General features: G+C 39.4%; 1 protein-coding gene across 9 annotated transcripts in view; it reads right to left on the bottom strand.

The window, feature by feature from the left end:
* Positions 1-3881: 3881 nt before the first annotated feature.
* parvb (parvin, beta) overlaps positions 3882-13730 on the bottom strand; it is a 28366-nt gene continuing 18517 nt past the window's right edge. For 3 of the 9 annotated variants that reach the window (XM_087310428.1, XM_087310434.1, XM_087310432.1), the window contains exons 5-14: positions 12956-13096; positions 12765-12880; positions 12299-12360; positions 12171-12190; positions 9340-9401; positions 9192-9260; positions 8962-9063; positions 7266-7338; positions 6605-6682; positions 6320-6395 (exon numbers count right to left, since the gene is read on the bottom strand). In XM_087310428.1, coding sequence (XP_087166554.1) covers positions 6651-6682; positions 7266-7338; positions 8962-9063; positions 9192-9260; positions 9340-9401; positions 12171-12190; positions 12299-12360; positions 12765-12880; positions 12956-13096 — 677 coding nt within the window. In that variant the 3' untranslated portion in view covers positions 6320-6395; positions 6605-6650. 9 annotated transcript variants of the gene reach the window in all.

The raw sequence follows: 13730 nt of genomic DNA, 5'->3' as shown, positions 1-13730 counted from the left end.
ACAGACCTTTCCGGAAAATTGCCGGCAATTTTCCGGAAAGGTTGTATGTGTGAACAGGTCCTTTTTGAAAATACGTTCTGGCTATTTTCCGGAAAGAGAAGTTGTAACATTACCGGCAATTTGCCGGAATGCTGCGCTGTGTGAATGCAGAAGGAAGATTCCCGTAATAAGCGCGTTTACGTCTAGAACGTGCTGACGTGAGACGTCTGCTTTAGCCAATCACAACAGTCAGACGCATTTACGTCCGCGCGGTTTGTGAGGATAAAAGCCTTTGAATATTTTTCCAGACACATTTAGCTGCTAGAAGTTAGTCAGATCACGTTTATATGTTCTTCATAATGCCAACTGTGTAAATAATCATCGATGAGATGCTTATGATAAGCCGTTGTTTGTTTACGTTCGTGTGCCTGTGAAACAGCCTGTGAGCGCCAGCACACGTACATATTATGAACATCTCGACATGCGAAAGTGATCCTGAGAAAGTTGTTCACAATATTGATCATCCACAGAGTTTGTAATTTAGTCAAATGTTTACAAATAAAAGCGCAGCCGTTTAAAGCTCATTTGTGGTGAATGATGTCAGAATTTACCGGTATTTTGGAATGGATGTGCGAATGCTCTTTTCCGGAAAATTTCCGTAACGTCCTCGCCTGTGTGAACAGCGCTTTTTTCAATATACCGGTAAAGTCTTTCCAGAAATTTTCCGGATATTTACCGGTATCACTGTGTGAAAGGGGCTAATAGCGCCACCACATTTGTACAGTGCTCTCAGGACTAATGTCATTCAACCGCACTAGTCTTTCATCGCCTTTCAAAAAGGTACCTACTGTAGCACAACAAAAGGGTACCAAAAGGCGGCGCAAAATGTGCAACTGAACACTATTCGGATATTCGGAATTTTTAAAATAAACAGCCGAGACATTACACCGTAATAATATATACATATAATAACATACCATCCTGATGAACAGTCACAAAGCCAAGAAGAGCAGGATTTAGGCCAACAAAAACGCTTCGCTTTCTCGTCGCACTTCTATAATTGAAATAACGAACTTCTTGAGCTGAGGATAGTAACGTGCTCGTGATTATCGAAGTGCTTCTGACATCTGATCCTTTTAGAAACAGACAAATGCGAGAGTGACACGCGAAAAAAAAACATAGAAGGAGCCGGAAAATAGTGTGTCTTTTGGTCATTGGATTTTTATTTTAGAAACAGATATTGAAAAACAAAAAAAATGAGTCGTTTTTTGATTTTGGTTTTTGAATTTTAAAACGAAAATTTAAAAATGGCTCATTTTTCTTTTTTTATGATGAAAAGCAAAATTCAAAAAGGATTTGATTTTCATTTTTATTTCCAATAACAAAAAATAAAATCACCAGAAAGCAAAAACGAATAAAGACTTGTTTTTTTAAATTCTGAAATCAGACAGGCCGACTTATTCACGGTAACGCAATGCTGACCTGCTAGCCTACTATAGGCTATTATTTTTCCCCACTTAATAATTTTCTTGTTATAACTGGATTTTTTTAAGACATATTTTCCTCATTAAGACAACGTATTTCTCATATAAGGGCCGATTATAGACTATATATTTATTTTTTGTAAGCATGTTTTACATGAAACAACCTTTATTTGAGCATTACATGCAAGCATTAGGTTGCTTTACCGAACACTTTTCTAAAAAGAAGGTTTTAATATTGTTGAAATCATAATACTTCTACTTCTCGAAGTTTAATCACGAGTCATTTCAAGTGAGGGAGGCATTAATACAGTTGTTCGTTACGCACATTTCAATAACTCATAGTATTTGAAAATAAAAATGAACAATGAATTTAATCTGAAAGGAGGCATGATGCGCAAACACCCTGATAACCATCCAGTGTCTTTTAAAAACGGACTATCACTAAAGCTTGCAGATGAGTTGCGTGTGTGCGTAATCACCCCGCTACAGTGGGTCTATCCATAATTTCACATAGCCATGTGCAAATATAGCACTATAACTATAACATGGAGAGATGAGCAATGATTCCAAACGAATGTCCAGTGTTGGTGTCACTCCTAAAGAGGAAGTGATTTCAACAATAAACTTTATTTTCAGAAAACTGTTCAGCAATGCAAATAATGCAAATATCATCAATTATGTTGTTACATATAGCCGGCTTCAATGAGGAAAATATGTATTAACAAAATCCTGTTATCGCAAGAAACTTTTTTTTTTACTTTATTAAGTGAAAAAATAATAGCCTATAGTAGGCTAGCAGGTCAGCATTGCGAAACCGTGAATGAATCAGCCTATCTGGTTTTAGAGTATAAAAAAACAAGACTTTATCCGTTTTTGTTTTTTGGTGATTTTATTTTTTGTTATTGGAAATAAAAAATGAAAATCAAATCGTTTTTGAATTTTGCTTTTCCGTTTTTCATTATAAAAAAGAACAACGAGCCGTTTTTTTTTCGTTTTAAAACTCAAAAAACAAAATAAAAAAAACGACTTGTTTTTTTGTTTTTCAATATCCGTTTGTAAAATAAAAGTCCACTGACAACAACATACACTGACCGCAAATAACAAAGGAGCAAATGATTCTTTCAGCAACCCAAAACATGAACAAACTCCCATGTTCTCCCATCATTATTTTGCAGTTATAATCAAATCCTGTTCTTAGAACAGTTAGTAATGTACATGTATACACAAGTGTTTATCCGGGAGATTTTATCCGGGGGTGCGCACAAAGTGAAGAACAAAAGGGGGGTTGGGGGGGTTGTACCGGGCTAGGATTGTGCTTGTAGTGAAGAGTGGGTATGAAGATGGTTGTGCGGTGGATTCGGTGCGCATGCGGACTGAACCAAAAAGTTTGGTGGGTGGGGTTAGGGGGGGGGGGGGGGTGATTGTTGGCAGGTATAGTTGACTGAAACTTTCTATCATACACCATTGGTACCCTTTTGGCAGTGGAAACGTACCGACAGATACTGTACAGCTCAGTAGAAACGGACATCACTGAACCCCAGATTTTATAAAACCTTTCAAGTTACAAACATAAATATCAATAACATGTCATTTGATTTGAACACAGTGCATGAGCAAATCTTTATTTGGGGGTCTGCCAGCCAATTCACTTAAGATCTTACAATATGTTCAAAACTCAGCCGCACGTGTGTTAACTCACACATCATCTCGCACTCACATTACTACTGTTCTTCAGCAGTTACACTGGTTGCCTGTAAAGTCACGCATCGATTTTAAAACCTTGATTTTAACTTACAAAGCTGTTCATGGTTCTGCACCTGATTATATATGTGACCTGATATCAACCTCCTCATCCTCTCGCAATCTACGTTCTGCTTCGGGGCTCACCTTGTATCAGCCCCGTTGCAAACTTAGCAGCATGGGAGGCAGGGCATTCTATTATCGTGCACCTAAATTGGGGAATGCTCTCCCCACAAACATCAGAAACGCCAGTTCCCTGGACTTTTTTAAGAAACTTCCTAAAACTCATATTTTTATTATTGCTTATAACTTATGAGGCTTTTTTTTAAATATGTATTTTTATCATTATTATCATTCTTACTTTTTTGTGTATTTCATGTTCTTCTGTGTGTTGATGCTCTTGTTAGCGCTTTGAGTTTGAGAAAAGCGCAATATAACTAAAATGTATTATTATTATTATAGCGATGCCTCATGTAGCAGATACCCCTAAATGAAATGACAGTTTAGATTTGTCACGAATCAGGCCCACAAACTAAAGTGAAACACATAAGGTGAAATATTAATACATATACCAAGGTTAATTAATTCAACGCATGAAGACACCTTTCATAACAAACCTCTGAATACATTATATGAGCCCATTTGTAGTCAAAGTGTCAAAATTAATTCATCCCAGCATGTAGAAAGCACCTGTTTATTTGATGTAACCACCGCAATTCTGCTAGAATAAAACACACAATGCACTTTTATGAATCATTCAGTCATTTGGGTGTGTGTAGTGCTTAAAGCAGCGGCAGGCCTCATTTGCATACAGTAAATGCGAGAAAAATATAATATTTAAATGAGCTGAATGCACATAATAAGGCTAAATACATTCGATTCTGGGCATAAATAAGCTCAATTATACAAAATACCTCATTGTTACATACAAAAGGAACAGCAGGGGTGCACTTGTGTTACTCCGAGTTCTTGTAGTTGGTGAAAAGATTGTAGAGCACCCGGAGTGTCGACTTCAGATTCAAGTTCACCACGTCTGCAGGACACAAACAACAGGCGGAGGCTTGAGCATGTTGTCACTGTGAAGGGACTCGGTGTGTGTAATGAGAGTCGTGAGCTGAAGCTACAGTGTGCTGTATTGAGGAACATCTCCATCTAGTGGATGACCTGAGGTTAGTTACAGTGGGGGAAATAAGTCTTGAACACATCGCCATTTGTGTCAGATATTTCTAAAGCAGTGGTGTAGTCGGGGCTATGTGTATACGTATACTCCATATAATTACTTTTGTCCTTGAGCTGTTTAGGTATTACATCTTCTGAGGATAGATAAGTGAAGTTTTATTTATTAAACTAATTTTGAGAGGAGTCGCGCTCATGTTTAACCCAGCTGGCTCATATTAGCTAATAACGATCCTCCAATCAATGATAGCGAGTTCCTATAAATATCCTCCTTTTCCCACTTACAACTATCTTCGGCTGTTTCTCAATGCGTTCTTCAGCGGTCTTGCGTCCTCGTGTTCTCGTGAAACGCCATCATCAGCTGCCTAAGTTCAGTTCCAATACTCAAGACCGCAAGCACGGAGGACGCGTGAAACTTCCCGGATGTGTTCTTGATATCGAGGGTGCACAGATGCAGACTTGAGCACCGAACTCGCTCTGGAAGTCCCAGAAGTCATTGCGACTGGAGGTGGGAAGCGCTGCATTTTATCTAGATTACTTATTAAAGTTCATAGATATTTACCTCAGGAGTTTTCCTAAATGAAACGGTGAAAGTAAACATTACCATGGACATCTTAATAATGGAATAAACACATTAAGGGTGTTTGTTTGCTGAAATTTGTATTAAAATCTGTTCTATTTATATTGTGCAACATATATTTATAATGTTTTTATGCAAAGTATATATTTTGAAAAGGGGAAAAACAATAAATCGTTGTATGAAGGCTGTAATGTTTAAATAATTTACCATTTAAAACATGTAAAGGTCATCGAACCATCAAGAAGAACGCAGCATCTTAATTCTCAAAGGACGCGTTCTCTGCTCTCGCGGCCGCCTGAGTTCGTTCTTCCGAGGACACCTGGCAAGACCGGTCTCCACAAGAACACAAGTCCGTTCTCTGCGTTCTTGGAATTGAGAAACAGCCTTCGTCTTGAAGAAACCCCCCTCCTCCCCCTTCTTCCACCTTTATGCAAAATAGGTGGCTCGGCGGCCCAGCAACCAGCAGGAATTCCATTGGCTCTGGCTCCTTACCTGAGCTTCTGGTGTCTCTGCGTGGAGCTGGCACGTTTCACCGGTGTTTCAGTTCTCTCCCAAAGCCTAAATGCGCTCTGCATTATAGACCTCTTAAACCTGAGTCTCTTTTACTAGTCGTCTCGCTCTCAGGAAGTTCACCTTAGCCTTAGCTGCGGGGAAGTTTGAGATCGCCCTGAGCTCAATCTCCCCTTGCCTCACAAAGGGAGGGAGCCCTGGACTCGAGGATCCTTTGAGCTCAGGGCTCACTCCCAGGACAGCATGCCAAATAAGCTTTCGTAAATCATGAGCTAAGTGTGAACTCTTGAATTGCGTGTACCCTCGGTATAGTCCCTTGTTTTGCTGATTAGACGTCCCTAATTTACATGTATTTGCGTCCCCTTTAACTGCATGTCAAATGTTTTTTTTTTGACTCGAGTCTTAATTTGTTGCAATTGGTGCTTTTTTGCAATAGTATGATCATCGCTCTATTCCCCGCCCCCTGACGACCACAGCAGCTGTGAGAAGTTTTCATTAGAGTTTTTCAAAGACGACAGGTCAACTGAATGATGTCTCGCTAAAACATTCAGGTAAGGTTATAAAACACTTTAGACCTCTATATTTCTGTTTCTTTGCCTACTTTCATTTAAAATGTGGGTTGGGTGGGTAAAAGTACACCACTTTTTTAGGACTACACCACTGTTCTAAAGGACTTGAAATGTTCACAGGATGTTGATGGCTAACAAAGAAATCTATATATGCACAGAAAACAAATCTAATAAGCTTCCAAATGAAGTTCTGTGTAATAAAATGAAATGGCAAAGGAAAAAAGTATTGAACACATGAAGAAAGGGAGATGTAGAAAGGCAGTGAAAGCCCAGACAGCAGCTGAAATCTCAGTAGTTCTTCAGCAACTCTCTGCCCTTCGTCAGTGTAAATTAATTTCAGCTGTTTCAGTCCAACATCTACATAAGCAGGAGGATGAAGATGGACATTTCAGCAAGACAATGACTCTCAAATGCTTTCAGAGAAAGAAAATCAAGCTGTAGAATGGCCCAGCCAATCACCTGACCCGAATCCAATAGAAAACACAAGGTAAAGACCAAATTTGACAGACGAGACCCACAGAACCATCAAGATTTTGACACTCTGTTGAAGTCTGTGGAAAACTTACACCTGAGCAATGCATGAGACTTCATTCTCCATATGAGAGGCGTCTTTTAAGTTGCCATCAGCTGCTTCAGTCCAACATCTACATTAACAGGAGGATGAAGATGAAACCATTTCAGCAAGAAAATAACCTAAAACACAGCCAAGGAAACTCTCAAATCCTTTCAGAAAGACAAAATCAAGCTGTAGGATGGCCCAGCCAATCACCTGACTGGAATGCAGTAGAAAATACAAATTAAAGATCAGATTTGACAGACGAGACCCACAGAATCATCAAGATTTTTACACTGTTGAAGTCTGTGAGAAACCCACACCTGAGCAATGCATGTGACTTCATTCTTCATGTGAGAGGCGCCATCACCAAAAAAGCCTTTTATATAAAGTATTAAACACATTTCAGTAGTTCAGCGCTTTCTTCTTGTGTCACTCAATTGTTATTACACAGATTTTCCGACCTGATTGTTTTATTTTATTTTTATGTTTGTATTGTTTGGGTTTTTACCAGAATTTGGTTTAATTCAATGTCAACAGCTCCTTTAGAAATATTATTCCCAAGAAAAACCATGATATATCTAATACTTATTTCTCCCACTGTATGTTTTGTTATCTGAAGGTTGAGTGTGTAACGCTGATGTAACATTGCTGGCACTGATTTGTTTTGGTACCTTCTGGTCGAGCTTTGGGTTTCTGTAATCCACCATCCTGCATCAGCTCAAATGCAAATGCCACATTGTGCACCTACAAGACAGAAAAACACTCCAGTAATCCTCTGCATTGCTAGAAATCAGACCAAAACTCTGTTCTGGATTGTTTCATATAGAAAAGCTTAGGTAAATGGCAATTTAGAGAGTAGGTTATACAGTTTTTAGAACGTTCTAATATATTGTTAAAAGTCCTCTATGACTACACTGCCTGGCAAAAGTCTTGTCGCCTATCCTAATTTAGAAACAATAATAACAACTTGACTTCTAGTTGATCATTTGGTATCAGAAGTGGCTTATATGAAAGGCAAATGCCTCTAGATTACGCTTATTTCACCAAAATAAAATATGATCATGCCTTGATTATTAATTATTTAATTATGACAGTACGGTCTGACTTTGCTTAGACAAAAGTCTCGTCTCTTAACAGCAATAATGTCCAGTAAAGAATATAAAGTCCTGCTGCAGTGGAAACAGAATGAATATTGTGTCTGACTCCATCATGAGCTTGGAGGACTGCATCCATACATCTCTGACATGACTCAAATCACTTATTAATAAAGTCATCTGGAATGGCAAAAAAAGAGTTCTTGGATAAACTTAACGTAATGTTTAATGTTTTTGGATTCATCTGCCTCCTACTCCATCTTACCCAAGACATGCTCAATAATGTTCATGTCTGGTGACTGGGCTGGCCAATCTTGCAGCACCTTGACCTTCTTTGCTTTCAGGAACTCTGATGTGGAGGCTGAAGTATGAGAAGGAGCGCTATCCTGCTGAAGAATTTGCCCTCTCCTGTGGTTTGTAATGTAATGGGCAGCACAATTGTCTTGATACCTCAGGCTGTTGATGTTGCAGATCTCTCACACACCCTCATACTGAATGTGACCCCAAACCATGATTTTTCCTTCACCAAACTTGACTGATTTCTGTGAGAATCTTGGGTCCATGCGAGTTCCAGGGGTCTTCTGCAGTATTTGTGATGATTGGGATGCAGCTCAAGAGATGATTCATTGGAAAAATTGACCTTCTGCCACTTTTCCAACTAGAAGTAAAGTTATTGTTTGTTGCTCTTACAACTCGGATCGACGACAAGACTTTTGTCAGGTAGTTTACATGCATCTAAGTTCAGAAAACATTGTAATTTTAGCAGAATAATTAGTAAGTATTGGTATTATTTTGTAATGAATATAAAACAGTTGGTTTGAATTAATTCAGTGCTTAGGTTCTATAAGCCCCTCCCCCTTTCATAAGCCAACTCTGCTCTGATTGGTCAGCTGGCCAAGTTTGTTTTGATTGGTCTTTACATGTCAGAAATAAACGAATATAAAGTGCATCTATGCTGCGGGAAGCGGGATTATGCAAATGTTTATGCTGATGTAGATCAGTAGCAGGGCCAAATATTCCTAATATAACGACTCGAGAAGGTGATTCAGAGTTGACTCTTTCCTTTGAGAGATAATACCTTAATTTATCAACCCAAAACCCATATGATCTGCTCTTTAATGCCGTAAGAATGACAAAAAAATCTGGCAGTAAATTGAAGTCCGTTGATTTTATGAATACAACTGAAATAGTATCAGATCTTTCCAAACAAATCAAGCTTCATTATTCATTAGACCCCAAGAAACATCTACATATATTTAAATGTCTCACTCACCTTCTGCTCAAAGTTTTCGGGCGTGAGGTAGAAGTTGTACAGCGGCACAAAGTAATTTTCCAACAGTCCCATCAGCAACACCAAATACACACCATCTGCAAACTTCACATACACACTTGGAGGCTTAGAAACAGCTGTTTATCAATATCTATATAATATATATATATATACGACAGACAGACAGATCGGACGGACGGACGGACAGACAGACAGATAGATTAAATTCATACCTGTGTTTCCAACTCTGTCACCTCCAGGTTTAGTTTGTTCAAGTGTTTATTCACAAATGTGATCAGCGACTGAAAAAGAATAATTATTGCAGGTTAAATCTGAATAATCATTCTCATCATCACACATGCAGTCTGAACTGATTCTTACCGTTTTCACTACATTAAGTTTATCAGGCGCATGATCCAATAAGGTGTCAAAAGCATCACGTTCTGCAAACAAAAAATATAATAAAAATAGAGACATATCTAAAACAAACAACTAGAAAATACATGCGATACTATATACACTTAGCGGTCACTTTATTAGGTACACCTGTCCAACTGCTCGTTAACGCAAATTTCTAAACAGCCAATCACATACCAGCACCTCAATGCATTTAGGCATGTACAGCCTGATCTCACGAGAAAACGTAAGTATTTTACGTTTAGCCAGTTTAGTGGCTTATTCGTACGAATTCGCATGAGTTCAGTCGTACGAAATTGTACGATTTTAAAAAGGAGGCGTGGCACCCAACCCCACCCCTAAACCCAACCGTCATTGGGGGATGAGCAAATCGAACTAAATTGTACGAATTAGATTGTACAAATTCATTCGAATTAGCCACTAAATCAAAAAGTTACGAATTGCCGTGAGATTGTATTGGCATGTAGGCATGGTCAAGACGATCTACTGCAGTTCAAACCGAGCATCAGAATGGGGAAGAGAGGTGATTTAAGAGACTTTAAATGTGGCATGGTTGTTGGTGCCAGACAGGCTGGTCTGAGTTTTTCAGAAACTGCTGATCTACTGAGATTTTCATGCACAATCATCTCTAGGGATTACAGAGAATGGTCTGAAAAAGAGAAAATATCCAGTGAGCGGCAGTTCTGTGGGCGCAAATGTCTTGTTGATGTGAGAGGTCAGAGGAGAATGGCCAGACTGGTTCAGTAACTCAAATAAGCACTCGTTGCAACCGAGGTCTGCAGAAGAGCATCTCTGAACACACAAAACGTCCGACCTTGAGGCAGATGGGCTACAGCAGCAGAAGACCACACCGGGTGAGACTCCTGTCAGCTAAGAACAGGAAACTGAGGCTACAATTCACACACGCTCACCAAAATTAGAAGGTAGGAGATTGGAAAAATCATGCCTGGTCTGATGATTTCTGCTGCCACATTCAGATGGTCAGGTCAGAATTTGGCATCAACAACATAAGAGCATGGATCCATTCTGCCTATCAACAGTTCAGGCTGGCCATGGTGGTGTAATGGTGTGGGGGATATTTTCTTGGCATACTTTGGGCTCATTAGTACCAACTGATCATCATGTCAACGCCACAGCCTGCCTGAGAGTATTGTTGCGGACCATCCCTTTATAACCACAGTGTACCTATCTTCTGATGGCTACTTCCAGCAGGATAACGCACCATGTCAAAGCGTGAATCATCTCAGACTGGTTTCTTGAACATGACAATGAGTTCACTGTACTGAAATGGCCTCCACAGTCACCAGATCTCAATCCAATAGAGCACCTTTGGGATGTGGTGGAACGGGCATCTGCGTGATGCTGTCATGTCAATATGAAGCAAAACCTCTGAGGAATATTTCCATTATCTTGTTGAATCTATGCCACGAAGGATTAAGGTCGTTCTGAAGGCCAAAGGGGGTCCAACCCGGTACTAATAAGGTGTACCTAACAAAGTGGCCAGTGAGTGTACATATATAAATATGTACGTACTGATTAAAGGTGCTTTCACACCTGTGAATCGATTCAGTTGTTCCGAAACAGAGATTACAATTGTTACATTGTTGCTCTTTGCTCTTGGAGCGGTTCGCTTTCACACTGCAAAGTTTCTAATCGGACCAAAAGAGCTAAAACAAGTCACGTGTGAGTAAACTCTCCTCACATTGGTCAGAGTGTCAGGGTTTATTTTGCAGCGTCCCGCTTAGCTGTCAGGAGAGGTGGTGGTTTGGTGGTGATTGACAGGGTGCGCGCGCGATGTGTCTGAGGAGAGATACGGTGGGGAGGGGTGAGAAGGGTGCGCGACGATGCCTATTTGAGGACCGGGAGGGAGACACGAGATTACCGGGAGATCATCACTCGTTTGCGGGCATCCGGAGACTCACGAAACTTCCCGCCATACTCATAATTCTCTCCTCATATAGCCGTATGCCTATTACATATCCATAAAACACTGTGATATAACCGCGCTCGGATCGAATCGCTTTCTCACTGCAATCGAACCGCTCCAGGGTTCGTTTCAATCGAGCCGAGACCACCTCATTCAGGCGATCTCGGAGCGATTACTTTGGCGCGGAACAGAACAGAACTTTTGCCCTGTTCACATAAGCCAAACGAACCGCGCTAACTGGGCAAACAAGATACGTTCCGAAACAAAAGTGTAGGTGTGAAAGCACCCTGAAACACTCTACATAACAAAGACTGGATAAGATGATAACAAAAAACTATCATCGTTTTGATATTTACTGCTGTACAGTTCACCCTTTTCACACCTTTCCCTTTTTGATGGTAATGCAGTAACATGCACCTTTTGTGGAGCTGCTTTGGAGCAATACTTATTGTAAAAAGCGCTATACAAAAACACTTAAACTAAATTTAATTGAAACAGGTGATTTGTACATCTAGATTGTTGAGAAGGGGACTTTTTTAACACCGACAGTCATGAGTTTTTTTCCATCTATTGAACCCAAAAGACAATATTTTGCTAACCACTGACTTTCAAAATGAGCAAAATAACATAACAGTCAACCATTCTTCAATATATCTTCTTTATGTTCAACACAAGAAAGAAACTCAGGTTTGAAACAAGTCTAAAATGAGTAAATGATGACAGATGCTTCATATTAGGGTGAACTCTCCCTTTAAGATGCTTTTAATCATCGTCCCAAAAACTTATCTAACCTCTTATTCTAGAATGACCTGCATTTTTTAGTAGGTTATTGAATAAAACCTACACAAAAGTGTGTGAAAACACTCACCTGACCTTCCGATCATCATTCTGTTGGAGCAGTAAATACAAAGTCAGCATCAGGTCACACACGACAACACATATTTATTGTGCTTTAACCGTCATTCGCCACTAGATGGCCATACTGAAGCTTCTTACTCTGTTGTGGTGCTTGTGAGTTGTTTGGTCACATGAGCAGTCTGCAGGATTCCCTCTTTTTTCTGTCACAAACACAAAGGTGTGAGCAGACTGAGGGTATACAGTCACAATGATTCCCCCTCCTGTGATTTTTATTTTTATTTTTTTCAAATATTTCCCAAAGGATGTTTAACAGAGCAAGGACATTTTCACAGTGTGTCTGATAATGTTTTTTCCTCGGGAAGAAATCTTATTTTATTTTGGCTAGAATAAAAGCAGTTTTTAATTTTATTTAAACCATTTAAGGTCAATATTATTAGCCCCCTTAAGCAATACATTTTCCCATCATCTACAGAACAAACTATTGTCAAACTGTTTGTTTAATATGCATTGCATTCTGTTTTGAATTGTATTTCTGTTTCTGTTAAGGACTTTTATTTTGGTGTTGTTTCCTCTGCGGAGGAGGGTTATGGTTAAATTATCTTACCTTGACTACGATCACCTGGACGGACACGTGCTCAGGTAAGCGAATGGGAGCTGCATAGTAAATGGCTAACGCTAGCAGCAGATACACAATGGACACCAGATTCTTGGAGTGGATGGCTGAAAAAGAGATGGAAAATTAACTGGTTTGATGATACATGTCTCTTTAAATGCGAGTGTGTTTTGGCCGCTTACAGTCGACACTCCACTCTGTGTTCCAGTCGAGCGGTCGCAGAACTCCGTTCACTGCCTCCAGAACCGTCTGCAGCTTCTGCTTCTGTCCGATCTCCGACTGCGTCACTTCTGCCACATTCAGCTTATAACCTGACAGCTTCTCTGAAGGACAGCACACAACATCTTCACTTTAAAGTCCGCATTAAGACGCTTACCGTTGGGTATGAGGGAATGATGCGAAAATAAAGCCCCGCCCCCTACTCAATATTCCATTTCAGTTGGAAGTACATCAGCATACTAAAATATAAGTCTCCGAGACTTCCGGTTCACGCTTTAAATGTTGCACAATACAAGTTTACAACAGAGTAGAACTGATATGTAAATCAGACATTGCAATATTTTGTTTTGCTGCGATACATATTGCGATATGAATACAATTTCACCAGATGGCTTGTATATCTATATTTGAAAAGAAATCATTCATTTAGATTGATTGGGGGGATTTTGTAAGGGTGTGAATCGTGTATAAAAAAAATAATAAACAAATTGCAAGCAAAAATAATTACAATAGAGCAAAGAAAAAGCACAAATAAAGAGGTCTTTATGGTTTTCCGAAGAATCAAACAGTATTCAGGTACAGAAATTGAAGAATTAAATGTAAAATAACACCTTAGTCATTACTGTATTAATATTAATCTTCGTTAAAGTTACAAATGTTGTACCTTTTGTGCCTGAATGCCCTTAAAAAACAGATGCAGATGACAAACTTTCAGTCTGTTATTGATATAATTTGCAA

Source organism: Danio rerio, chromosome 25 (genome assembly GCF_052040795.2).
Source record: "Danio rerio strain M-AB ecotype USA chromosome 25, GRCz13ab, whole genome shotgun sequence".
Lineage (NCBI taxonomy): Eukaryota > Metazoa > Chordata > Actinopteri > Cypriniformes > Danionidae > Danio > Danio rerio.
The sequence above is the reverse complement of the archived record's forward strand: the minus strand, read 5'-3'. Positions and strand labels throughout refer to the sequence as shown.